At 37.4% G+C, this 27,069-nt stretch overlaps 2 protein-coding genes across 3 annotated transcripts; both read right to left on the reverse strand.

Moving 5' to 3' along the window:
- Nucleotides 1-555: 555 nt before the first annotated feature.
- LOC103710952 (kinesin-like protein KIN-14D) lies at nucleotides 556-15,275 on the reverse strand. The gene is made up of 21 exons (XM_039129330.1): nucleotides 13,906-15,275; nucleotides 13,734-13,812; nucleotides 13,281-13,625; nucleotides 12,805-13,057; nucleotides 9,271-9,398; nucleotides 9,088-9,171; nucleotides 8,840-8,917; nucleotides 8,675-8,767; nucleotides 8,542-8,571; nucleotides 5,725-6,066; nucleotides 5,558-5,647; nucleotides 5,370-5,460; nucleotides 5,090-5,269; nucleotides 4,785-4,891; nucleotides 4,452-4,614; nucleotides 4,058-4,220; nucleotides 3,726-3,979; nucleotides 3,444-3,607; nucleotides 2,180-2,718; nucleotides 1,403-1,500; nucleotides 556-840 (listed from the first exon to the last, which is right to left on the reverse strand). The coding sequence occupies exons 3-21, from the start codon at nucleotides 13,401-13,403 to the stop codon at nucleotides 773-775; spliced, it is 3,048 nt and encodes a 1,015-aa protein (XP_038985258.1). The 5' UTR covers nucleotides 13,404-13,625; nucleotides 13,734-13,812; nucleotides 13,906-15,275; the 3' UTR covers nucleotides 556-772.
- Nucleotides 15,276-15,454: 179 nt separating this feature from the next.
- LOC103708420 (casein kinase 1-like protein HD16) lies at nucleotides 15,455-24,456 on the reverse strand. Of its 2 annotated transcripts, none has more exons than XM_039129329.1 (16): nucleotides 23,791-24,456; nucleotides 18,913-19,047; nucleotides 18,733-18,806; nucleotides 18,526-18,595; nucleotides 18,354-18,409; nucleotides 18,185-18,256; nucleotides 17,944-18,038; nucleotides 17,757-17,823; nucleotides 17,491-17,620; nucleotides 17,191-17,409; nucleotides 16,947-17,077; nucleotides 16,692-16,866; nucleotides 16,474-16,564; nucleotides 16,226-16,383; nucleotides 15,937-16,125; nucleotides 15,455-15,855 (listed from the first exon to the last, which is right to left on the reverse strand). In XM_039129329.1, exons 1-16 carry the CDS (start codon nucleotides 24,106-24,108, stop codon nucleotides 15,796-15,798), a joined length of 2,040 nt encoding a protein of 679 aa, XP_038985257.1. In that variant the 5' UTR covers nucleotides 24,109-24,456; the 3' UTR covers nucleotides 15,455-15,795. The 2 variants fall into 2 exon arrangements, with proteins under 2 accessions (XP_038985257.1, XP_038985256.1); XM_039129328.1 differs by having other exon boundaries at nucleotides 16,947-17,089; nucleotides 23,791-24,455.
- Nucleotides 24,457-27,069: the final 2,613 nt, after the last annotated feature.

A 27,069-nucleotide genomic window follows, 5' to 3' on the forward strand; every position in this document is an offset into this window, starting at 1 on the left:
TTTCAGTGAGAAGTTTAAATGACAGTCAAGATGTAATATAGCCTGGTCAGGGCCAATGCACTTGACCAGCCCTTAATGGATGCTGGACCCATGCATGCGTCGCACGTGATGAGCAACAGTAGGCTCCTAATAGAAATACAAGATCTATTTGTTTTTTTTTATTATCTTTATATCATTCTAGTTATAATTTTTTTTGTACATTTTCAACTATAAATATATAGGATGACTCTTTCATAAAGTAGGTAGGAAAAGTTTTCTATAATTTTTTTTTTATATATTCATCTTTTCTATGCTAACTACTACCATGGCATATGCCAAATGTTGTCAGAAGTGTAGACTGGCCATAAGAGTATCATAGAATTGGGTCTGGTTGCACTCTACATTTCTGACATCCTCTCTCGTTGCCTTGCAGGCTTTTTTTTTTTCTTTTCCGGTGAAAACGGCAATGATGTCTGTGAGCTCCAGACTCTAATCCAGGAGAATAATTGGGGTTGGCCTTGAACAAAATTGCAATGGAACTTTTTTCGTGCTAACATCAACAAACCAATATCTTGATATGCAAAAACAAAAGATCATCTATAATGATCATTAATAATGAATTATAAAGTACATAGGCTACATAGTAATACAGGGCATCACACTTGGCACTGTGGAATCAGAAAGTAAGCTACAAAGCACTGTGGTTGTTAGAGAAACATGCTTTAATGCTGTGTAAATCACTTACAAAATTGTATCAATATAGAACAAGGAAATCCCACAAAAAAAACTTGCTCTACTGCCAACGTTTTGCAAGCCTGGCTGAAGATGCTGTCCCTTGGCTGGCCACGCTTTTTCTTAAACCTGGTATTGTAAGACAAGTTGCATGAAGATATACTAAAAGGAAGAAAATATAGATGCTAACAACATATAAAGAGAATTGTCCTACTGGCAAAGAAACAAAGTGGATTACTTCAGATCAGATCAAAATAACAGCCTTCAGGATCATCATAGACGAGTTGAAAACAGTGTTTTCTTGTCAAATGTATGTGCTGTTTTTTGCATAATACAAGCTCAAATGGACTTAACTGTGTTGCTAGTACTTGTGATAACAATTATACCATGAAGTGTTAAAGAACTAGTTAAAGGTGCTTCAATTCCAGTTGACTGACTTCCAAATCAATCTTATTTAACTGTACCTGAAAGTGGATCACCACATTTACATTGTTACATGCTAGGAATTTGTTGGAATTTTTTTCCAACCCACTCAATGATTCATGTAGCTTAAAGAATCCGGTTTTATAAACATAAAGGCGTCCAGTTGCGCATGCGTAGATTTGAAAATGAAGAAACAGAGAATTTAATCACAAACCCCAGAAAGTTAGACTTGAGAATCAACTATTTCATTAACTAATTTTAGACTTACTTGGTGACTTCGGAGTCTCTTTTAGTTTTTGTCGTGTTGATGTTGTTTGCCCAATTTTTTGTGGAGGTGGTTTTGGTATTCGAGTTGGAACTTTTGGCCTGCATTTATGAAGAAGGAATAAAATTGACCATTTAGAAATATCTTTCAGGAACAGTTCTACAATAAAAGGAATAAATACTGTTAGTGGCAGTAATAGTTGAGAGCTTCGGTCTAAGTGCCAAGGTAGATAGACTGTATGAAAACGTATTTCTGCATATGTCTATACTGTAAAGGAAACTAGTGCCTTTTGCTTGATTCTAGTTATTTGGTGAAGTCACAGAAACCAAAACATCTGAAAATGTATATATTTGGGATTTTAGTTGAAAATTCTCCTCCAAGTTCTCAAGCTTGCCAATAACACACACCCCTTTAAAAATAGAAAATGCCTATTTTATCTACAGAAAAGTGTCATCACCCAATAACTTGTGGTAGCATTAAAAGTTTATGAGGCTATTATACATAAGTGAAAAATATATAAATAATTCATGCAATGTAGAGCTTGCAAGAAAGCATAGTGATAAAGAGATGGTTCCCAGTTTTCCAGATTCAAAATTATGAAATTATCCTATAAACTTCACGAACTGGACCATCGGAAAAGGGAATGATAAGATTAAACGTCAATTGTTGTAAATGTCATCAAATTCTATTAAGAGGGAACACTTATCCCATTGCAACTGGACAGACTATATCCATATTAGGAAATGAATTCACCCATCCTAAGAATATGGATATACTCACGTTGTTTTCTCTTTTGTGATCTCTGTTGGTTTGCATTGCTCAGGAAAGAGAGTAAGCTCAATGACACTGCTTGAACCATCAGTTTCTGTTCCCATGGAAAGACCACTATCTGATATGTCACTTAATCGTTCCTCTGAATCGGCATCTCCAAAGCCCAAAAGCTCAAGATCTGCAGAACTCTGACCTGGGTCATCTTCAGTGAGCTTAGGTTGGCCTGAGATCTCCTTTTGGTGCTTCAAATCATCTGTGGACTGATGTGAACCAGATTCAGATTGCTTATCACTGTGGTCTGAATAATTTTCAGGATCTGAAGCTGCTTTATTATTAGAAATCACTACTTTTCCACCTGACAGCCTCCAGCCCTGTTGCACAGTCCCACTTCGTGATGAAATGCCAGGAGCAGAAGATGAATGTTTTAATGCGTTACCACCTTGTCTTTCACTATTTACACTAGGAGACTGATTCGTTGTATCTCTGAGCCATTGTAACTGCTCAATTTCTTCATCTTTCCTTGCTATAGTATCTTTAAGAGATGCCACCTACAATGACAAATATAAGAAACAACATGGCACCTTGTGAAATTTAATATATTAAAGCATAAAAGTTGTTCTGGTATATGCATAAAAGTTGTTCTGGTAATAGTGGGCATAGTTGTGCATGTCAATTACAAATATAGGAGCATCAGCAGATGAGGTGACACAGAGAATATAATATGACAAAGGAAATGCTCAGCTCTTAAATTTTAACTACATACTCTTCGCATTGGAACTGGAATTCTCAATCCAATGGACTGCTAGTTCATTTACTATCATCAACCATGAAAGAGACAGATTGACTCTGCAATATACGCATGCACAGACATGTATGAGTAAATTCTAAAGGCCATCCGTAAAACGATATTTATTTAGTAAATCTTCCCTGAGAAAGCCATCAAATTGAACTTTCACACTGGCGGAGGTTAAGTAATTTCAGATGGGTCCATGTAGACTTGAAGCTCATGCTTAATACTTGTATTTCTTTTCAGTGAACTAGAAAGAAAAGGCTAGCTGTAAAATATCCTCCGAGGCTCTGACAATAGACAGAATTACCATGTGTCCTATTCAAGGTTAAGAAACCTCCTTCAAGGAGGAGGTTATTGTGTTTCTTTAACATACAGTTCTGCTCCTAGTATCCACCAGGTCATTTGGTAATTATTTTACTTCATCAAAATTGAATGAGCTATGAAATAAGAAAGATAATCGTAATTGACATTTAAAAAAAAAACCTGTTCCATCAAATCTTTGACATCCTTGCCATCTTTTTGGCTCCGAGCAGCTCCCAACTCCACTCCAGACACTCTTTCAGCAAACTTCAAGGTACTTAAAGTCTCTGAATAAGATCCAGCATCAGGATTTATCTGTACAAACATTAGTGTCTTTGCATGTCCACCTACATAGTAAAGAAAGAAGTCTAGTTCAACCTTACGCCAAAGATGAACCGGCAGAAACAATGTAAAGTTGTAACCCCATTAATGAAAGGAGAAAACAAAAGGGATAAGATATTATACCTAAAGAACTCTGCAGGACTTGAGTAAGCTTGCTGTTTCTATATGGTACATGAGGACTTTTCTGTGATAGAGCAAATATGACATCTCCAAGAGCAGACAAAGATTTGTTGATATGTTGTGCTTCCTTGAGCCTGTCTCCAGTAACTTCAGAACGATCAACTCTCTCACTTCCAGCAAGATCTACCAGATGAAGAGAACCACGCAAAGTAGCTCCAGTTTTTAAATCCACTCCTCGAACATGAACTGTCACAATACTGTAACAGAAAACATATAAGCAGCATTGAGAAATCATCTGAAAATTCATATTCATGTAACTGATCATAAAGGAAAACCTGTGTGAGCGACTACTTCTTTCATTGAGAGCAGTAGCACTCATAGCCCTGTTTTTCAGTCCTGTTTGCATTAAATCCATCACATCAGAGGTTGATTGAACAAGATGCATACTTGCATCGGGCACTGCAAGTCCATTGGGTTGAGAAGTGTTTGCAATCCCAAGTGTTCGCAAGTTAAAGAAAACACAATGTTGTCAAGAAAACTCATGTTTTCATTGTTGGCCTATGCAAGATTAAAGACCAGGCCAAAAAATACCAAGAAGATTTTATTTAGGAACCAGCAGACTCACAACACTTGATAAGTCTCATGATCTTCATAATGTAACAGAGAGGTCCTTAGAGAGGAAGCTATATTAAAAGATAAGTATGAAAGGATATTTCTTTTGGGAACCATCATTGCTGAGGAGATCACGGACTTGCTCATTATATATTTCAATCATCTGAACAACAACTTCATACATGAAAGTGTCTCTCCTAGTTCGAGAAATATGAAAAAGGTCATTCAGAATTCGATAGTTTACACCCCGCTCCTCCTCAGTTGGTGAGTGAGGCCCGGTCTGAAAGAAATTTTCATTATTATAATAAAATTAGCAAATTGCATCATAAACAACAGATAAAAGAATAATTCCGGTTGACAATAACAATTTATGGGGAAATATCAACATTATGCCACTACATATTAAGATGCATACATTGTAGCCACCATGGGGAAAACAAAATGGCATACCATCGTGTAGGTTTTCCCTGATCCAGTCTGACCATATGCAAAGATGCATACATTGTAGCCATCAAGAACTGACCGTATTAAAGGCTGCGTATCTAAGAAGACTTCCTCTATTAATATATATATATATAAAAAAAAGTTAGATACAGACAATCAGAAGGAAATCAAGCCTCAAACTGCTAATCATAACCTGCTGTCCTAGTGAAGCAACAAATTTCATGACAATATATAGAGAACACATAGGTTGATCGATAAAACAAAATGAAAATAAGTATTTAGCACAAAATTTCACAGTTCATAAATGGAACCTTGAGAAGCAGCTGGACCATAAACCTTGTTAAATTTGAACATCTTTTGTCCATCTTTTCCCTGTTTGGAGGGGTTAACAAGAACAAGCTCACCATCCTCCCCAATATAATCTATGGTACTTGACTTTCGGTTTTCTCCAGGAAGAAATGGCCTTATCCGACAATAAACTCTGATGTTGCCTAACCAAGGAGCATAATCAAACTAAGTCAAAAAAGTATTTATGATAATTATAAAACCAGAACTTTACATGATAGGCTGATATTATAATGCTAGCTTTACCTTTTAATTCCTGAACCTCATTGTACAATTTCTTGTTTTCTGTAAGAACTGTATGATAATTTTTGACAGCGTCTGTTAATTGTTTCAGCTTCTGAGCTGCAAAAAACACAATTATTTGATATATGTATCACAAAAGTCGTGAAAGTATCAAAACATGAGAATGAATTAATGAATTAATCAGCAAAAACTTCCCTACCAAAGGTAGTAAATTCTTCAGACCATCTCTTTTGAGTATTTATGACTTCATTCTTGATGGAAGCAGAAGACATCCTCAACTCCTGTGACAAGTATGGATGCTTAGTCTTTTTGAGCACCATACCAAGAAAAACTGCTTGCATGATTAAGCTTGTAATACCTGCACTGACTGCAGTTGTAAATCTATGAAATTGTGGACAACATATGCCTTCTGGTTCCAGTTTTGAGATTTTGATTCTGAAAATGTCTCGAGTTCTTTTGTCCTCTTCCTTGACTCTGCTAAAAGGAATTCAACCTCCTTTACTCTCCGCTCTAATTCCTCTTTAGTTTGCTTAGCCTTAGTTTCCAGTTGCTGACAGTGTTGTTCATATGAGTTTTTTGTTGTTTCTAAGTCCTCTTTAAGTTTTGAAACTATATTATCACTATCCTCCTTCTCCTTCATCAACCTAACCACATCTTCCTCACTGACTTTCTTTCTTTCTTCAATTTTGTTTTTCTCCATCTGCAATTGGAAGTTCGCTCATAATAAAAATGGAAATAAGAGAAATGTAAATCAAAATATTAAAGATACATTATAGAGCTAAAGGTCAAATAACAGCTTTAACACGAGAAGTGAACTGGAGCTACTTGACTAGAGCTACTTGACTTATGTCCTCTATTTATCCTCTATCATAACAACCAATTTCTATTATCCCCTATCAGTTGTACTCTTGAATATTGATTTCTAGTTTATCCTCTTTCTTACAATAATCAGCTTTTGCTCATGCATATTCCTTGTGACACCAGACGTCCAATGTGTATGATAAATAATATTCAACAATTGAACAACTGAGTTTTGTGCTTATTATAGAGCATAAAAGTTTACAGGGTAACATAAACTAACCAACAAGTATCAAATTGTTAATATAAGGTGTCCAAGAAAGTGGCCCAAGTAAATAGGAATAATTGGAGTTCACAGCAAAGCCTAACCTGAGAGAACTTATACGATTCTTGAGCATGACTGGTTGACCACTCATGTACCAGAAGTCGGGACATTAGGACATGGATTTCCATAATATAGTTCGACATAGATATTGTCCAGTCTGCTTTCAATGGGAACCTATGACTAATAGCTCCTTGTGCTTGAAACAACATTACACAGAAAAGATGTTGGAAACATGAAATTCCCTTCGATTGGAAGGTGGATTATAACAATGGATATTATACTGAACCAAAGCTATAACATCATTAGCTATATAAGCTGTAGTTTTTGGATACATAGTGTTTAGAATTGTGTGAGACACAAGATTTCACTCTGAGTTCATTTCATGTTAAACCACCTGACAAGTTTAATTACACAACTGGTTCATAAAAATCCAACTTTACAAGGGCTATATTTTATGCTCAATAAGTAAAAAATTTAATCCTCCAGTTGATGGATCATAGAAATACCAATTTGCCTTTTCAAATATGCTAGTAATACTGACAGCCAGCTTTATGTCCTAGCACATCATATTGTGAGATCAATGATAAAACTGAAGGAACTCTTGCTCGACCATAATTTTAACATCTAGATATGCAACATGATCAATAACGAGAACTTGTTCTATCTTTGCATAAATTAGCACCTGACATGCTTATCTGGAAGAAATTTACTGGGGATCATGAATCCTTGAAATTTTTGGTGGATATAACATTTGTGTTGTTCACCCAATTAGAAAAGAATCATTCGATATTTTAAGCCTTTTGATCTGCGAAGAAGAAAAAGTAATGGTCCAGCCAGCAGAGAGAAACACTTATATTATAACTTGGCATGCCAGATTCATGACATAAGAATGACTAGAATATGACTGGAATTAGCAGTCCTTGCAGGACACGGAAATAACAGCAGGAGGTAAGCATTTTTGTTGTTTTTTACATTGGACACTTATTTGAATTCTTGGAGAGCGCTATGTGATCTAACCTCTGATGAAACCATATATTCTAATATGGCCTATGGGAGCCATTTCAAGATGCCTAATTCAAGCCTTTGTAAGTAGCTTTAACCCTTTTATAACAAAATTACTGCATGCTGCAGCAAGTCATTTGAGACTGTTCATTGATTTTTTGTTCTTTTGTGCATATCCTTTTGTTTTTGGGTAGCCATTGGGTCAAGCACAACCTTGATAGAAGTTCACTAGAAATTCCTACAGTTTTCCAGATGAGGCTTAAGTTAAACATGCCTGTGATTTGATTAAGACATCAACAGGAGCAGTGACATCTATTTTGAAGCATTAACTTTGATAACTCTGCAGAGTGCATACATTCTAACTCAAAATCAATTTGGAAAGATATTCCACCAATGATATCAACTCAGTTCAAACAAAGGCACCCAGGAGGTCATTAGGTCGGATCATGGAAATAAAAGTATTGCTGCATCAGTTAAAGAACTCAGCTTGTAGATGCCTAATGACTGTTGGAGAAGTGGTTCTCCAAGATTATGATCAGAAACATGGAAATTAAAGACTTAAAGTATCGCTGCATCAGTTAAAGTTCTAAGCCTGTAGATACCCAGTGACTGTTGGAGAAGTGGTTCTCCAAGATTATGACCAGAAACAAACACATAATATATGCATGTACGGCTCTATGTGAGTATGTACCAGGTACAAGAGAATATAGAGAATGTTTGTTACAATCTTGTATAGAAATGTTCTGATGTTATCGATTTTTCTCATAAAGATATTGTGTAGTTATAGGCAAACGATCCTTGTGGGATAGGGTAATTCTGAAATTTTGACTTGTACAACTTGCAGCTCATCTTGTTTGCTGATCATAATTCATGTCATTCATGTGAAACGACAAAGTTAAAAGGAAATGAAAGAGGAGTTCACATTCAAAAAGATGGCTTGCCCTCCTTGGGAAAATAATGAAAGACACTAGAAAGAAAAATAATAATAAGGAGGAATCATAAGAATAGTCTTATAAAATAGAATAGCGGACTTATAGAGAAGAAATAGACCTCTATCTGCTGTAGCTGGTTCATTGATATCTGAAAGAAAGAGCGAAAAATTTATTTATGCCACGTCAGAAAAAACTCATTTTTTGTTATAAATAATCCTGCAAAATATGATCCCTGCCCCTTCATAAAATACCTGGGTTTCTTCATTTGTCCCAGTTGCTAGTGTCTCAAGCAATTTGATTCTTGATTGATACTTCTCTTCACGTGCTTTGATAAGATTGTTTTGCTGTAAGAAGGTAAGACAATCATAATAGAATGTCTTAAGACTAAAAGCAAATGCAAAAGCATTCTATCTTACATTTCGAATATGCTCTGCCTGAGTTGAAATACGTCGTTCAATCTCTTGCACCACTTTTCTCAACAAGCATGCTACACGCTAGAGGGAAACAATCATGATATAAAAAATTAAGGGGAGAAAAAAGAAGGGCTGCATCTTACTTTTCTCTACAGCTTATCAAGAGCTTAAACAGGTAAAGGGCAATCAAAGACTAGATACGTAATGATATATATTTTTAGCACAAACCAACTATAATCAAAGTAGCATACCTGAGGTATTTCCCCATTCTTTCTCTCAATGCTTTCATCAAGAATCCCATTCACAACACTCAAAAGTGACTGGGTAGGGGCATTCTGCTAGAAAAGGATCTTGTGATGTTAAGAAATCATCCGCATGAAAGTGCTGAAACAGAAAAAAGTAAATTTCATGTTTCAATATACAAGTGGGCTTACATCTAAACTGTTTGATTTCATCATTTCTGAAATCTTAGCAGGAGGAAGATCAGAATAACGCCCCTGTTTTAACTGGAAAACTTCATGAAACTTGTGTCCAGCATGATGAGACAGAGCAGATGCTGGCTCTACAAAATAATTAAAAAAATGTTTTGCTAGACATGATAACTGCTGATGATAAGTCAATGAATAGAAAAAAAACATGAAGTTTTTTTTTTCTAGAACACTGTTGTACTTGTACCACTGACATATATGGGCACCATGTACAGAAGATAAAGGCAACCATATGTAGAAGTGTTGCATAACTATTGCTTTTTTTTTTTGAAATAACTAATCAGTTGTGCCAAGATATTAGATATGCTTCTTTCACGTCATTTAACAAATCCATGTGCCCCATCTCTATTGTGCCTATAACTATAAACATGTTCCAGAACAAGATGAGATGAACACTGTAATATGAAAAATTAAGTGCCATACAAGAGGTGAGAACAAGGAGAAGGAAAATACACAATACCAATATTGACATACTGCAAAAAAAATTTATAGCTTGTTTGTGGATCCAACTATCCTAGGTCAAAGTACATGATAAGCCTAGATCACCAGTATCATCACAATCAGTACATGTTTTATAAAACAAGCTAGCAGATGTGGGGAGCATGAGCTAGAGCTACTATACTTTTTCATGATTTTTTGTTTGGAGTGGGGAGGGGGGAAGGGGGCCTAGGTAAGCTATCAAAGAAAGAACTTCTGTCATGAGGTTATCTTACAAAAATCCTATTGGGATGAATTTGCATCTAAAATCTACAACTTCTTCCATCCATGCCACCTGGACAGACATTCTGAAGCACCCTGAAAAGAATGTAAAGATTATACTTAACGTTATGCTATTAGTGGTAGATGCCTCTCCATGGGTATTTACTAGAAGAGTAAGCATTCCATATCAATAAGCAGTTTCAGCAAAATAACAAACGAAATCTAGTTGCAGTGGGTGCATCTAGAGTTGCTGAAAGGAATTATAAGGCTAAAATTCTGTATTTCACACATAGATGGAGAATCTTTCTTCTTGAGGGATTTGGAGAATGTGTCAAGCAGAAGATGAAGATGGGGGGATGAAAGATTTCTTTCAAGCCATTCTCAGATGACTAATCTATTTGATTTGGTCCTTTGCAACAACAGAATCTTATGCTGCAACAACGAGAAACTTGGGATAAGGAATAAGGTGTAGCCCATTAAATTAATGGTACATGACTGAGGGGCTGAAGTATGTTACAAGGTGAACACTAGTGTAAATTTTTGAAAACTCCTCCAAGTAACCCCCTTTGGCATTGTTACAACTTCAAAAATCATGCTGCTAACATATAGACGCCATCATAATCTTTCCTTTGTTTTGTTATGTTGCAACAATTTCATATTTATCATTATGATCAAGATTTGGTTGTACCAATACCAAGCACTGTTCCAATAGCTTATTGGTATGGTAGGGACCAGTACAATACACCCTTATATCAATACATGGTATGCTGCTAGTGGTGAGACAGCAACTATATGGTGTGCTAATAGTCTAATACAGTACCATATCAAGGCTCAGTAAGATACAGATACCTTTTCAATATGGTAAAGCCGGGTGCCAAGCATTGGGTCGGTAAAGGAAACCTTGATTATGATGTTAACAGGCAAAAAAGCATGCATAAAATATCCAAGTTTTTTCAATGGCTTGACTCGATAACTCGATCAAAATGATATAATGAAGCTTATATAGCTTTTTACGCAGTGCTTTCACATCCCTAACCACTATGACCGACCATCATCCTATCATCATATCAAGCATCACTCTCATGTCATCTAACATCATCCAAGCACAGCACTGCCATTCCTTTCACCAGCTCTCTCACCTTCATCATATCATCTTTTTTCTTTTTTTTATATTTTTTTTCTTTTCTATGACTTTTACTTCATCATCCTTTTCCTTCTTTTTCTTCATTCTATTTAAAGCAGAAAAGCACAACCACTAGCATTTATCTTGTCTTTCTCACGCCTAAAAAAACAAATTGTTTATTCAACTTGTTACATACTTTTGCTTCTTTACTCGAAGTTATTGTAGCATCTTATAGTGTCAGAGATGCCCCTTCCCTTTTCTTTGGTGTGGATCACTAAACATCATCCTAGTTTTTCTTTATCAACAATATCTTCAAGTAAAATTCACAACATTACACATAACAACTTGTTTTGTTCTAACTATAGTAGGACAAGTCTAACAATCTCATATCCCATTATCTCATTCCTTAAACTTCATTAACAAAATAAATGCTTGTGATTGGAATAGGCCCTTGATAGTGCAATTGCAGCCAGCACTGATTAATAAAGAAAGAAGGGTAGTTTATGCTAAATTGAAGTTGTTGAGGTGGCTCGCACCCTCACCATCTAGCCAACCATCACATTAGTTGGCCTCTTGATAAATGTGAAAGGCTTGGAAGGAAAGCAGACCAGAATCTCAAATTCAAATCTCCAGCAGCAAGGGCATTGGTGAAAAATTTGTATCATTGCCAACACCATTCTTACACTAAGACTTGCGAGACATGCATCATAAATCAATATGTTCAACGGCATAGAATGAGTAAATTGTATAGATGATCATGGTGATGACAAATAATACTGCATGGACTTGTGGTCAAAGGATAAAGGACAACATCTAATGTGTATGCTATCTGAAGCATAGGAGTCATAGGAAATGGAGATGAAGCAGTTAAAAGATTCACAACCATTTGGCATTTTATGGTTATGATAGTAAGACCAATGCGTTAAGGTTACACAAATAAGGAATGGCCCTTGAATATGTGAGGGGGAGTTGGAAAAGAGGATGGAACAGCCTCACAAAGATAAGAATGGAAATCATAAAAGATTAATAAAATCTCACTAGTGAAGGGATCTAAACCTTTAAGAAATTGTATAGTGAAGAAAAGTTCATAAAGATACACTAATCTGTGGGATACGATTATATGGTTATGGCAATCATGTCTATGATGTGCATGGTGAGGTTTTGGGAGACACCATGCCTTCTCTTATTAATTGTGATTTCATGCAGAACCTATCAGGTTTTTTGGTTTGGCATTTTGTCCAGAGGTATACATGTTGGTTGATTGCTTGCTAGACCCCTTTCTCAGCAAGGTGAGAAACTTTGAGGTCTTGAGTCACAACACAATGTTGTGAAGTTCAGAAGATGAAAAGAAACATAAAAGTGAAGAAAATCGAGTTAGTGAGAATATGGTTATTTATTGTTGCTAGCATGATAATTTCTCATTTGGGTTGGCTATCATCTTGGTTACTCCAAGGTATCCGATCTCGAACCGTTGATCTACCACTTATCAAGCATGTCTCTCTCTATTGTTCCTTATTTGTATATTAGTTTAACTAGTAACATGCATTTAAAAGAAGAAGAAAAAAATCACAAGCCACTTCATATTGTGTAATCTTATCAAGAGTGTTCACAACCTTGGGCCACAATTACTCAAAGAGTGTTCAAAAAAGTGGCCATACCTGACATAACAGGACTTCTTAGAACTCTCTGAAGTTTTGCTTCCGTGAGGCTCGGTCTCCTTTCCTCTCCTAAAATTCGAGACGGTTGCCCACTTAGAGTGTTATCTCCTCGTAAAACATCCATAACCTCCAACTTCTTCTTTGCTTCAATTACCCACTTGGCTGGCAAATTTGTATCTCTATCTTCACCAAGATTAGAGTTAAAACGATCCCTAAGGGACAAAAGGCACACTACTACTGCAGAGATATGTCCCTGAACCCAGAATAAGAAAATAAACAGATAAAATTTTAGTTTAAAAAGACAAGATAGTGTTTCTAATCCATTCAGTTTCAACTGCAGTAAGAAGAAACAGGAGGCTGTAAGTTGGGACATTCCATACTCATCGATCAAGCTGAGGCTATTGCATATTCTTGTACGTAATTTCAAAACATAAAAGATTTCTTGCCTTCTTTCTGTGGTTAACAAGTGAAAATACCTGCTCTAGGTCTGATACTTTGAAACTGGGCAACCCCATATGCTCTACAACTGAAATAAACTTCTTTATATTTTCCAAGCATCTCCCCGATGGAGAACAACCACCACTTTTAACCTGCAGCATAAAATCACATGTTATATCTGATTCAGGTACCGGAAAGGCTTTGAGTAGCCAATGATTCTACTTCCTCTGCGCTGCCGGGACTGATCAGTCTCCTTAGAATAGCACAAAACGCAGCACCATCAAACAGCACTGCCCTCAATTCCTCCTCTGATGCATCCGGAGCCATGCTGAAGTCCGGGAACAGGTCGTTGAGCCACTCTATTACTTCTGATCGCTTTTTAGCTGAGTAAACCGCAAAGAAAGATGTTCTTCATGTTATCACAAACCCCCATGATTATGCAAGGAAACTAAAGGAAGGAAAAAACAAGGAATGAAGTCAGAATTCCTCACCCATATCGGCATCAAGGTTCACATTATCTTCACCAGGAGGCATGTTGATTCAGACCACCGATTTCACCACGAGGCAAACCTACGGATAATGGTGTTCAAGAAGATGAGCGATCTTCCTAAAGAACCAAGAAATCTCAAAAAAATGCCAGGTGCGATCATTTTTGCACCAAACCTGTTCCCAGACTTCAAGATGATGAGCGATCTTCCTAAAGAACCAAGAAATCTCAAAAAAATGCGAGGTGCGATCATTCTTGCGCCAATGTTAACAATTCCGCTGGCGATTTCGCACCAAAAATTCTTGAAATTTTTGATCCTTCGAACTGCCAAAAGAAGGCTCTCTAGAAAGAACTAGGAAGTGGAACAGATAGGATCTTTGATTAGCTCAAATATCCAAAGAAGGATCAAGAACAATGCTGGCGATATAAAACCAAGAAAAAGAAAAGATCATCCTCTTCGACAGCCAAGATTGGAGACCGAAAATAGGAGATTGAGAGGGAGGAGAGGAGAATGGAATGCGGGGAGCCCGAGACAAGTGGAGACTGTTGGGCTTCTTGGAGCCGCGAAACCTCCGACCTTTATTTTTGGTTTGTTCGTTCTTTCCTTTCCTTCGTGTTTTATTTTTCTTGTTTACTCTTCCAACGAACGAACGACTCGGTGCTATTTATAGTCTATGGAGAGCTTTCGGCTCCTGAAAGGCTGTGAAGACCACAGAAAAAGAGGAGGGAGGGGCGATCCGAGGAAACTGGGAATCGACCCAACTGACGGCGTTAACTCTGCAACAGCCTGACTAATTGCAAATTTTGGCACAATAGAGCGTGTCAAAAATAAATTGAAGAAAGTGTGACGTTAGGCTGACGGCGTCTTCCATGGAACAATTTCGTAAATTCGTTGCCGCCTCAGAGCATTTGACCACGTGCACGCGGAAGCCATGTCACCTTCTCAACGGGACCGTTTGCTTTCAGTTAAGAAAACAGTTTTACGGTCCGTCGACTCGGCATGGTAGTCAGAAAACATCAAACAATTGTCAATTTTTTCAATCTAGAAAGCAATCCAGCAAGTTACGTGCCAATCATACACTACAAAGTCCACCAAAAGGTCCATCCCCAATTGACATTTTGAAAGGCCATCAATACTGACAACTATCTTTTTGAAAAAAAAAATTATTAACATGAAGTATGGAAGGTAACAACCTCCCAGACAAAGCCATCCCAATGCAAAACACAAATTTCATACTGGTATAATATAAATATAAACAACATCTTGCTACTGCCCTGATCAACAAAGCTAACTGATAGCCACAATGACAATATACATATACAATACAAACTTGCTTTCCCTATAACTTTAAGCAAGTGGAAAGCCACAAATCGATGGAAAAATGCAAGAATTTTCTAGTTCAATTAAGATCTCACATGTTCACCAAAAAAACAAAACGGAAAAAAAAAGATCTCACAAGTAAGAAGCATGAAGATCACAGCCATGAATGGAGATCAACAGATGACCTAATCGCAATGAAATTTACAAATAAATATTTAACAGAACAACAACATTAACCATTAAACAGAGCTTATTAATGGCAAGCATTGGATGCGGCACCGCAGACATTCTTATAAAATTGTCAAGACTTGCCTCAATTCAGCCAGTAATTGAATAAATAGCCAAAATAAACCTTGTGCACTACCAATAAATTCAAAAAGAAAAAAGAAATTGTACCAGTGCCATTGATAAAATGCAGGTCATATCAAATTGGCATAACTTTCTAAAGCATTAAGATCATACATTTGTCACCAGTCACGTTAATTCACTATACAAACATAACATTAAATAAATATGCTTGCAATCCATTTTTGAATAGCTCATGCAAGCACATCTCCAGAATTTCCTAGTGATACTGCACCACCTTTAAGTTGTAGCTGACATGTCAGATGGGTTACAATTAAGAAAAGCTTGCACATCAAAATTCTCTAGCCCAAAGGCACTCATCTCCAGGACAGGAAAATGTATGAGATTGTTGTTGCACGAGGGAGCGAATTCTCGATTGTCATGGCTAGAAAATGGAACTTCATGATACCGTTCTGCCATAGCATATGGATGCAATATAGAGGTTTTTTGCCCATTTTTCCTGCAAGTAAATAGATTTGTCGATAACAAAGCCAAAAGACTTGATTGCAGACATCGAACAAAAAAGATTAAATGCACCTACCTTCACATGTTGACTAGGAAAGGCTGAGGTTCTGAGAGTCTCTTGTGTTTCATCTGCAGGCTTCCGTCTGGGTACACTCAGAACAAAAGCCGCCTGGTCCCATGTTGCAGCAGTTGCTGTTATACGATAACCACCATCCCACCTCCGATGAATACCTTCGCTGGGGTATAAGAAATCAAGCTCCACAACCTGGGGAACAGGATAGGAAATCAGCAACACAACATCAAAATATAGCTTCCTGCAGTAACCCCATTACCAAAATACAAATAGACAGAGGGGAAAAGTTGACCTGATCTGAAAAACCAGCATTTCGAGACATGACAACTGCCCATCTGGTACCTGCAGTGGCCATGGCAGTTACATAGAATCCCTCCTTCCATTTTTTGTTTATCCACTTAAATGGAAATGAATCGCTAACTTTGTAGGACTGCTGTGCATATTGTGTACCTGGAGAAGAAACCATGAGAGCTTATGAGCTATGAGCACAATTGCTTAACATTTCCAAACTTCAAAATAATAAGACGTTAAGGAAATTACCTTTTGACATCACAACCAAAGAACTTCCGTTATTTGCCCCTGCCAATGCACTAATGTAAAAATTTTTCTCCCATTGTTCCATTATCCATTCCTTTACACAAAACCACCAGGCATAACAATAATATATTAGCAGAAAAATACATGCCAGTTTGTGCATGATGTGAATGACATTATCTCAGATGATATAGCATGACAAGCAAGAATGCCTGGGTACTCACTTTGTGAAGAAAACATGGTGAGAGTTCATAAACTTGAGCAGTATAACCAGTGCCAGCATCCATAATCAGGGCCCAGAGATTTGTGCAAGAAGCGACCGAGCTAATGAATAATCCATCTTCATTTCCTTTCTCAATATGTTGTGCGAGTCTTGCATCTGCAACATTGTAGTGATACCTGCAACATCAAAGAGAACTGAGCCATTATTCTTTATTTTTACAATTTTTGCCAAGCACAATGCATTGTTGAGGCCCAACCTTTGCTTCATAGGACGCCTGGCATTGTAGACACTAATCCATTGTGTTGCAGGCATCCCCATTCGGACCTTCTTCTTTGGTTGCTCTTCATCCTCATCTTCGATCATCAGCCGGCCTCTCTTTTGACCAACCTGGTATATAAGCTTCATAACATATAACTAGAGGTTAGATAGGCAATGGAATGAGCTAGAAGCAGAAAGTTACTTTAATGGAAAAGAGTAGGGAAGAAAGAACATCAATGTACCTTCTGAGCACCATCTGTGTTGATCGGCCTAATATCTGGATTTGGACCTACTATGCCATCAAAAAGGGAGATGCACTTTGCATAATTAGGTTCTTCATCAAACTTTAAGTTGACAACATACTCAACAAACTGTTTAAATGGTTGTGGGCAAAAGCAACACAAAGACTCTGGAGAAGTAGCCATCTTTTTCTTGCAAACGAGGAAGCCCTTATTCTCACCCTACAAACAGCGGGGAAAGAAAAGGCATGAGATGAGCAGGAAAGAGTCGTAGCACTTCGATATTGTTTCAAACAGCTATACCTGGTATCCCTGCCAAGGTAGACGACCACGGAGGAGAAAAATGAGGGTGTAAGCAAGGGATTCTAAATCATCTCTCCTGCTCCCAGTTCTTCCAAGGTGAGCATGCACACTAGCATAGCGCACTGTTCCCCTGCAATATTGAGATGCAGGATTAAGATATGAGGACATGGTCAACAGGATAACAACAAAAGGCACTACAACCGTGAATTTTCATTTTATTGAAGACCACAGCTATACAAAAATCAATAATTAATTTCATTATATACCTGAAAACATCTGGCCTTTGGTCATACTCAACATGCTGACCCGTAGCAGTCTCCTTCCACCTAGTGGCTGAAAATGAAACAGTTGAAAACGCGACATCCTAAGTGATACATAATACTTGGATATATGAAATCTCCATGTCGACAATAATTTGACAGACGACAATGTTATATAATGCCAAAAAATTACCTAATCCAAGATCAACAAGAAAAAGTTTCTTCTCATCAGGAGTTCCAGGAGGGCCAAGTAAAAAATTCTCAGGCTTCACATCTCCATGCACGTAACTGTCAAAAATAGGGGCTCAAAGTTATATATTAATACCATAAAGAAAAAATAGCAGTATCTAATTATATGATGCGAGAAGACAACAGAATTCCAAGAAAATACAGAAATAATCGGAGCTTATGACCCAAAGGCGAAAAAGACCCACCCTTTAGAATGCATCTTCTCCAATATGGAGATTGCTTCAATAGCAATACATGCAACCATTTCAATAGACATTCTGTATGACTCAGAAACAAAAGGACAAACCAGTCAAGTTATATAAGTGAAAATGAAAAAGATTAAGTGCAATGACCAATAGCAATTTGAATACTCACGTATGAGAATTATTATTCCAAACATCCCATAGACTTGGACCCAGCATATCCATGACCTGTACATTATGGTATCATATTTTAAGCATATCAAAAATGATGTGGGGAAAAATAATAATGTGAATACTAGCATATAAATGGAGATGGTAAATTTGTAGAGAAGGTTTTCCATTACCATGACATAATAGTCACCTTGGCGGCCTTTGTAATGGACTTGGGGCACACCATGAATGCCACCAAGAGTGCTGCACAGATGCTAGTTAATGTGAATCATAAAGAAGAAATGCGACGCTAACTTAAGATTTCTAGATAGAAGTTAGAAGCATACAGAAAACTATGGGAAAATAGTAATAAATAGTATAAAGAGAATAAGGTCACCTACTTGTAGACCTGCCATTCATAAGGGGGTCCATGGTTACATCCTTTGCTGCTCCGGTGCTCAAATTTTAATGCCACCTAAATCGCATGAACAGAAAGGTGCATGTCACATGGTGGACTTTAGTAACAAAAAGAAAGCAATTATGTTCCAGATACAAAATAACCAGAAAGAAGAGATGCATACCTCTACAGCATTAGGACCGGTAGTCCGATCATTTGCATTGGTCACAGAAATACGGCGACCTACATATACTTGTCCAAAGCCTCCTTTCCCAAGCTTCCTTTCAATTCTATACGTTGGTGAATTGCCAATCTGGACCTGTGAAGAGATGGAAAAGTATATGCATGAGCAAAGTGAGTGTTTCAGAAAGCATTTTATGATTGCCGCAATTGAAAGCTCGTTAGGTTTTTACATACCATTCAAGTGATATTATTTCATTTATGGGAACCAACATTCTGTTATTGGATAAAAGGGACACATTCTGAAGCAAAGTAGAATAACCAGAATGGTCATGTAACTTAAGTAACGTAAAAGGTTACTTCAAGTCTTTGCTCGGTGCAACTTTGTACCATACATCAGATTCAAATGCTATCCTTTGAAATCCTTGCATTGTGGTAAGCTTGACACTATTTAAATCCACCACTACTACACACAAATGCTGTGGGTGGTTAGTTGGGACATTTGTTGCTACTTTTCAAACACTTATTGTATTCTTATATGGTACCAAAGTTCTTTTTGGGCCTTCTATAAGAGGTACAGAGAATAGTAATCCATTAAAACTCCATCCCCATTAACAAGTATGAAGAGTCCATCCCTCTCTTCATGCCACGTCATTGCAAGAATGCTTCACTAAACCAGCAACAGAATGAATCAACCCCAGACAACTGCTTGAAAATGGCCAATTTTCTACAAAATCTGAAGGGCTTCAAGCCTTCAATGCACTCACTAGATCTTCCAATATAATTTCCCTTTTCTAATGGTCGGATATGATTTGTATGCCATGCTGGTCCAGTAGCCAACTTCCACTACCAAATCCATAAATCCATAGATTTGTTTGTTTCCAAGTAGATTTGCTCCTTTCTGGTATGAGTTCAACATGCAAGAACCGCAATTCGTGCTAGTACATTACATGCGCACTTCTATTTCTTCATGCTTGATTTGGCCCCCCTGTTCTCCTGTTTGCTGTGGTGGTGGTGGTGGTGGTGGTGCTGCGACAGAGAGGGGGGCTTGGGGGTCATGAACCCCTTTATTCCATTCATCAAATCTGAAAGGCCACTCTTGAAGGTATTTAATACTTTCCCCATTGTATGCTCATTATTACCTCAAATGTTCTTTTAGTGAAGAGAGTGTGCATGTGTATATACATGTCAGCAGTGAGTTGTAACTCTAGGTCTGTCATTTTTCTTTTGAATTTGCTATTAGTTTCTTTGGTAATTATCTTAAACCAATTGCCCTACTATCTTAGATGTCCATCTTTCTCATCTATAGACGCTTGGGAGCCACCTTTAGAAACTGCATACCCTCATAATAACTAACAAACTTTTCCATTCTATCATGAAGGTCCTAATTAATGGGCATTCATCTTAGCTCTCTTTCCAAATATAACTGAGCTCTAGAAAAGATTCTATTCTCATAAGCTTGTCTCTCATATAACCCAATTAATCAGGAATATACGTTACTTATCTTCCTTAATTGAAAATTATGGAGTGCAATAGCACTTCTACACATCTGAATATGACATTGTGCAACAATCAATGACACTAAAAAGCTGGAGTGTCCTGCTTATGTCAGCTAGAAGCACACTTTTTTGGGAATGTCTTATCAAAGAACACCTTATTCCAATTAGTGACACACGAATTTGTAATGATGTTACTACTAAATAATATTACTCTAATGCGTCTAGACCTTTCAAGTGAAATGAAACACCTATTTTCTTTTTCTTTAATGTTATTATGGCACAAATATAATGTTTTTCAAATAAAAGTGCTTTTAACTAGCCATCAGCATATTTTAAGATATTTGTGTTTTTTGTTCCTTCCTTTTACAGATTGTAGGTGATGCGGAAGTACTCGACGATGGCTTGTGAAGGCATAGCTGGACATGAGGAAGGGAATAGGATTTAGGGGAAGAAATCATCTTACTAGTAAAACAAGGAAAGGAAAGATGCTTTTAACTAATATTAAAAGTTATAAAGGCCAATAAAAAAATTATGTTTTGGCCTTTTGAGGATATATAAATCCTAAGAATAAGTTTCTAAATTAACATACCATTTGGTGGTTGTCCGTGATAATCTCATAACAGATATTTAGCTATGAAATAAGATGAAAAGTACAGTTTAGAAGAGTAAAAAGATAGATAACATTAGTAAAGATCAGAAATAATAAGAGTGGATATGGGTGATCAAGGAGGGGGAGAGAAAAAGGATAGGAAGGGCCGAACATGACCAACCGATATCTTTCATTCATTCAAATAGTTCCCAGAACATCTAATAGCCAGCCATAAGGCCCTTTATAGCTTTTACGTGACATGATTTACAAGTAAACTAGAATTCATTAGAACCAAAAAACCAATCTCTACATGAACAGCCAAGATCTTTCATGAAATGCAACATACAGGATCCCAAATATATAGAGAGAGATACTTAAAACAACCGAGTTTTTTTTTAATAAATCCTGATAACTTATTGAATTATCCAACCCAGCATATACCTAAAGTAAGACTCTTGCACACTAGTCCTACTTAAAAACAAACCTTGAAGCCCACTTCAGAATTACATTAATGAAAGCTAAAAAAATGCAATAAAATTCATTCTCCTTGAAATGTGGTGCATTCAGAAACATATGCTGATGCATTTAGCCACATATGCAGATGCAACTGCTTGGCTGCACTGCATTGTCTACATGCAAACATACCGCATATGACCCAAAAAGGTAGTCCATTTAGCATTGTGAATCTGTATATACATCCCACTTTTATGTCGTCCCATGCAAATGGAGCATGTTCAAGCTGATGCTTAGGTTGGCGTTCAATTTTGAGCGGGCCAGATATTGGTATTAATAATACTGACATGTTAGTTATGCTATAACTATTACTATTAGCCTATTAGGTTTTAGGCACCATTTAAGCACTAATTTTTGGTTGTATAGCTATTAATATTGCTATTATTTATCCAAAAAATGTTGCTGTTATTATCATTTCTTTTGCTGTATTTAAATGTTTCACTTATCTTTTATTTTTTTAAAAAGAAACAGGAAGACCCAACCAGACTATAATTACCCAAGTCTAGATTTCAAGGATGCACCGTCTAAGAATCAAACTCGAATATCTAGTTGCTAAGAAAACATGTATAACCACTGGGACAAGCCCCAATTCACATATTCAGCCTAATACCGCATATGCCTTGTATGGCCTCTTGACTGACCACACATTGTAACCAACATTTTAGAATAAAAAAGGCAGCCCAATGGACAAGGTTCCCGCATTACGGGATCTAAAGAAAGTCAAAAGTACGCAACCTTACCTCTGCATGCGAAGAGGCAGTTCTATGTTTCGAACCCGTGACCTCCAGATCATCATGGAGCAATCTTACCGTTGTGCTCAGGCTTGCCCTCAGTAACGACCTTTTAAATGCCAACAAATATTGAACTACTTTTTTATGCCATCATTATTATACACAAATGAACCCATGTCATTTGGAAGATAAATTCCTAAGCACTGGACAACACCTAAGTACTTGGAACACTTGTCATGTCTCTATATAGGATTGCCATAGACACCTCTTGCCCCCCTTCCTTCTCGCCTATTGGATCCCTCCTCAAATTTTCCTTATAATCCATGCCTTTACTAAGCCTTATTTGCATTAATCTAGTATCTTTTCTCATAAGCCCCACCACTATTAAATGCTCGCCTTAACTTCGCTCATATAATAAACTCAGTAAGACATTGCATCGGCAATATTATTCCTTCATTTTTTAGTAAAAAAAATCTTCAATACATAGAATAATTTATCAATAATCCAATAAAATTTTAGTAGAAGTACTCCACAAACAGATAATCTTATCTATTATTTAATAAAAGTATTATCCGGCCAGTTATCTATATCCTATTCGATTCTAGACTATTTCTTCACTTCTCAAGAAAAATTACCAGAATCGATGATTATAGAATGAAGAGGGAAAATAGAAAAGAGTCACATATCAAAAGGAAATATATCAAGCTATGATACAAAAGTTTCAGTACATGTAATGAGCAATTCAAAGATAGAACATGCAATGGAACTGAGGAGTCAAGTGTCCAGAAAGGGTACATAATCTTTGTGCAATTATCAGATTATACATTATAACTTTAGCAGAAGTTAGAAGTTCTTATCAAATTCTAAATAATTAAAGAATCTAAAAAAGTAATTCTATACATGATTCTAAATCATATGTTCTTCAGCAAAAAAAGACGGTACATGGGCACAAAACAAGACAAGAGCTGAATTTGTGAAAGGAGGAGACTTTAAATGGGGCATCAAGCACAACCCGAAAATAATTCCAGTAGAAGACTATAAGACAGAAACAGTTTAAGGAATTTTCGAAGTTCACCATGACGGAAGACATAGATCTTGATGGACTAAAATTCATAAATGCCAACCAAAATGTTAAATGAGGTCTTGTCGTCATGTTAACGGTATTCATTCGGTTCAAATAGTTTCGAGTCTGATGGATGCCACAATTCGAAGAACAAATTTTGTTGATACCAAGAATCCAAAATCAAACAAGTGAAAACCAGATTGAGGGGAAAAACTGTACAAAAAGCAGAAAAACAAATCAATTTCTTTCCTCATTAATTGAAAAAAGAATCTTCGGTCATAGAGAAATAAACAACAAGATGAAACGAAATACAATTGCGAAATGAACCACAAGATGAAACAAAATACAATCTTTTCTTTCTTTTGAAATGGAAAGGCTAGCATTTTTCATGGGAACCAAACACCCCCCTGCAACATTTCTTCCAGATCCCCGAAAATCATTACTAGAAATCAAAAAGAAATTTTCCGTTCAAACAAGAAACGGTTACCTTTTCTGGAACCGGCGCGGTGCTCCCCTCATCCTCCCCACCAGGGAGCTTATCGGCGCTCCTGGCACCACTGTCAAACTCATCCATCCTCCTCTCCCCAACCCCTTCCTTGTTATCCTCCCCGATCTCCCCTCCGCCCTCAAGAAACCTGATCTCCTCCTTCCGCTCGGCAGACCTCGTCACCACGTTCTCATCACCCGCCGCCTGCTGCTTGTTCCTCGCCGCCCTCTTCCTTCTGCCGGCTGCCGGTTTCTCGGCCTGGACTATCGGATTCGGCTGTGCCCGGCCCCTGCGTACTCCGCTGCGGAGCTCCGGCATCCTTCACCCATCCAATCCCATCCCCTCAAAACCCTAGATTCCACACCGGTTCCTCGAAACCCTAGCTCGATTGCCTCAAAGAGAAGCGCCCAGCGAGAGGAATCTCGAAACGGCGCGGCACGGATGGGGTGGCGGGATCGGCGATCGGAGACCGGAGGTCAAGGGAATTGGGAAATGGGGAGAATTCCGGCTTCGATTGAGATAGATTTGGGGGAGGATAGATCGAGGGCTAGGGTTTCGAAAGGAAGAGAGGAGATTTTTTGGCGAAGCGGGAAGGGAGAGGGCGCTTTGGAGTTCATCGACAGGGGAAAGCTACGCAGGCGACGGGGATGACGCGTTGAGGTGGGGGATAGGGTAAGTATTTATTCGTGCTGGAGTGATGGTATACCGGAGCGCATACGATCGTACACGTGGCGGCTATGCGAAATCATACGGTTGTTACTCGTATCGGTGGACTCGTCTGACCGCTGATGACTGCACGTGATCTTTGCGCACTGTATTGCGCGCATTGCCTGCGAATCTTTTTATTTTGGTCAACTACTTTGATCATTGAAGGGTGGACGAGTCAAGGCTTCAGAAGCCTCCACACTAGGGTGCGTCCGAATGAGTTGGTCTAGTTGAATTCAACGAGGTCCAAACTCAAACCCTCTAAACATGGCCTTTCTTCTCGATTTCGATCATCTTACTAAGTGCCCGTTTGGTTCGCGGAAAAAGAAAGAAAAAAAGTATGGTCAACAAAAAAGTATGAGATACCTCTTGTTTGGTTGGAGTTTTCAAAGGAGAGAGACGAGAAAGTTGTATTTTCATGGAAAAGTCTTTCTCATGAGAAACATGGAAAAGTTATTTTCCCATTAGACGGAAATTACTTTATTTTTATTTTTTTCCAAAAACACTCTTCAACATTAAAGAAGCATTAAAGAGGCATTAAAAACCTAATTTTTATTAAGGGCATAATAGAAATTATACATAACTTTTCCAGAAAAGTGGATGGCCAACCAAACATAAGTACTTTAGAAATTTGTCACTTTCTCATGGTCAATCAAACATTCCAAAAGTACTTTTTTTAGGCATTCTCTTTCTAAAAATTTATTTTTTAAAAATTATATTTTTTAAAAAAAATGCTTTCCGTAAATCAAACGAGCCCAAAAGGATTTTGCTATTGTACTTAATAATTATGCTTCTCATTTCATGAACGTATTCTGTCGGCAATTGCACCGAGTCCTCCCTTTTCCTCCTCCTCTACCCCTGATGATGACCTAGCCGCCTCCGCCGTTAACGAGACCGTTGTCACTTCCTCCTAATCAAGGCATCGAGTCCAACGTTGTCGTGGTGCTCTCTCCCCCTCTCTCTCTCAAAAACCAAAATAGCCATCGGGACTGAGGGAGAAGGGAGTTGGAAAACAGTCTCTGACGTTTGAAATAACTACCAGACCTACCATTCATTTTAATACTAAAATAACCGTAAAGTTTGAAATATTTACCGTACCAGCCGTACATGTAACCAGCTACAGCTAGTTACTAGTGGATAAATTTAAGTCATCCACATTGAATCGAACAGCTAGAAATAGAGCAATGATAAAAAGAACAAAAATACCCTTTAGAGTACCATAGCAAAAGCTCTTATTAAGTATACTTTTGAGATACATATTTAAATAAGCTTTTTTTATCTCTGTTGTTCGCAAAGAAATGCAAGATGAGTTTACTGCTTAGGAGTAGGAGGTGTTAGGAAACTGCCCACAATAGGACGGAATCAATCGCGATAGAGATTTGGTCTACACGAAAGTTGCCTCCAGTGGTCTCAGTTGGAGATGGGATTGCACGTGTTTATGGATTGAATGAGATTCAAGCTGGAGAAATGGTGGAATTCCTCTCCTTATTGCTGAAGGAACGAATAGAACATTGTTCCTTTCCCCATTCCCTAGGAAGAGAAGGCCTACCAAGAATCCAGCACTAGAAATGACCACGTCAACTTATCAATGTATTAATAATACATAAGATTGTATGGAATTGCTGTTAGTTTTGCGTTAGTCGGTTCGAACATCGATTTTGAGAAAGTCAATTTACTCTTACTAAAAGACGGGGAAGAAAGAAATGAATGAATGTCCTTTTGGGAAAATGTAGAATAATACACCTACCGAGAAGGCTTATTTTTTATAACTTGACACATAAAATTGTTAGCCTTCTTCCGAACACATGAAAATTATTAGGAAGACATGACAATGATGTGCAAAAATTACCATACTTTATTTCTCTCACTAGTAGTATGGATATGGTCATGTCCAAATTTAACTCTATTTATTATTGTTTTTGGACCTAAACTTGATTATTTTCTTCAACTGGATTTCTTTTTAGAAAAGGTTTGATTAGTTTATAAAAAAAAAATAGTTTCTTTTGTAGCCTTACTCCCACCATATCACATTAGCAAGCATCTCGCTGGTTTACACCCAACATCTTGTATATGTCGAGCAGAACAACTTTTTTTCCCTCATGGCCTAAGAGACATTTTGTTTCTAGATGCCTAAGGTTGTATATTTATTTGTATATGTATATAATTTTTAATACTAAAAAATATTTGTTCCTACATAAAAGAGAACGAAAACTTTGTTGCAATGTGCCCTAGATCTAGCATTAGCGCACCAACTTGGGCACCATTGTTTTGATCTATATAGACTTATTTTGATACTCTTCGACCAAGTAGTTAAGTCCGTCTACAATCTCGCATGAATAAAAACACACTATATAACTTAATTATTAGAATCCAGCATAAATTGTGCATGTGTGTGTAGGGTACAACAAGCAAGCACAAGTCAAGTTTTGTGCTTCCTTTATGGTTCTTGAAGCATGATCATGCATTAACCCCGCCTAAATTCAGTCATTCGTTAAGTTATATTTCTTGAAAATAAATCATTAAAAAAATAAAGTCTCATTGAGTCCCAAAACCAATTATTATACTCTTCATGAA

This window comes from Phoenix dactylifera, chromosome 8 (genome assembly GCF_009389715.1).
Source record: "Phoenix dactylifera cultivar Barhee BC4 chromosome 8, palm_55x_up_171113_PBpolish2nd_filt_p, whole genome shotgun sequence".
NCBI classification, from domain to species: domain Eukaryota; kingdom Viridiplantae; phylum Streptophyta; class Magnoliopsida; order Arecales; family Arecaceae; genus Phoenix; species Phoenix dactylifera.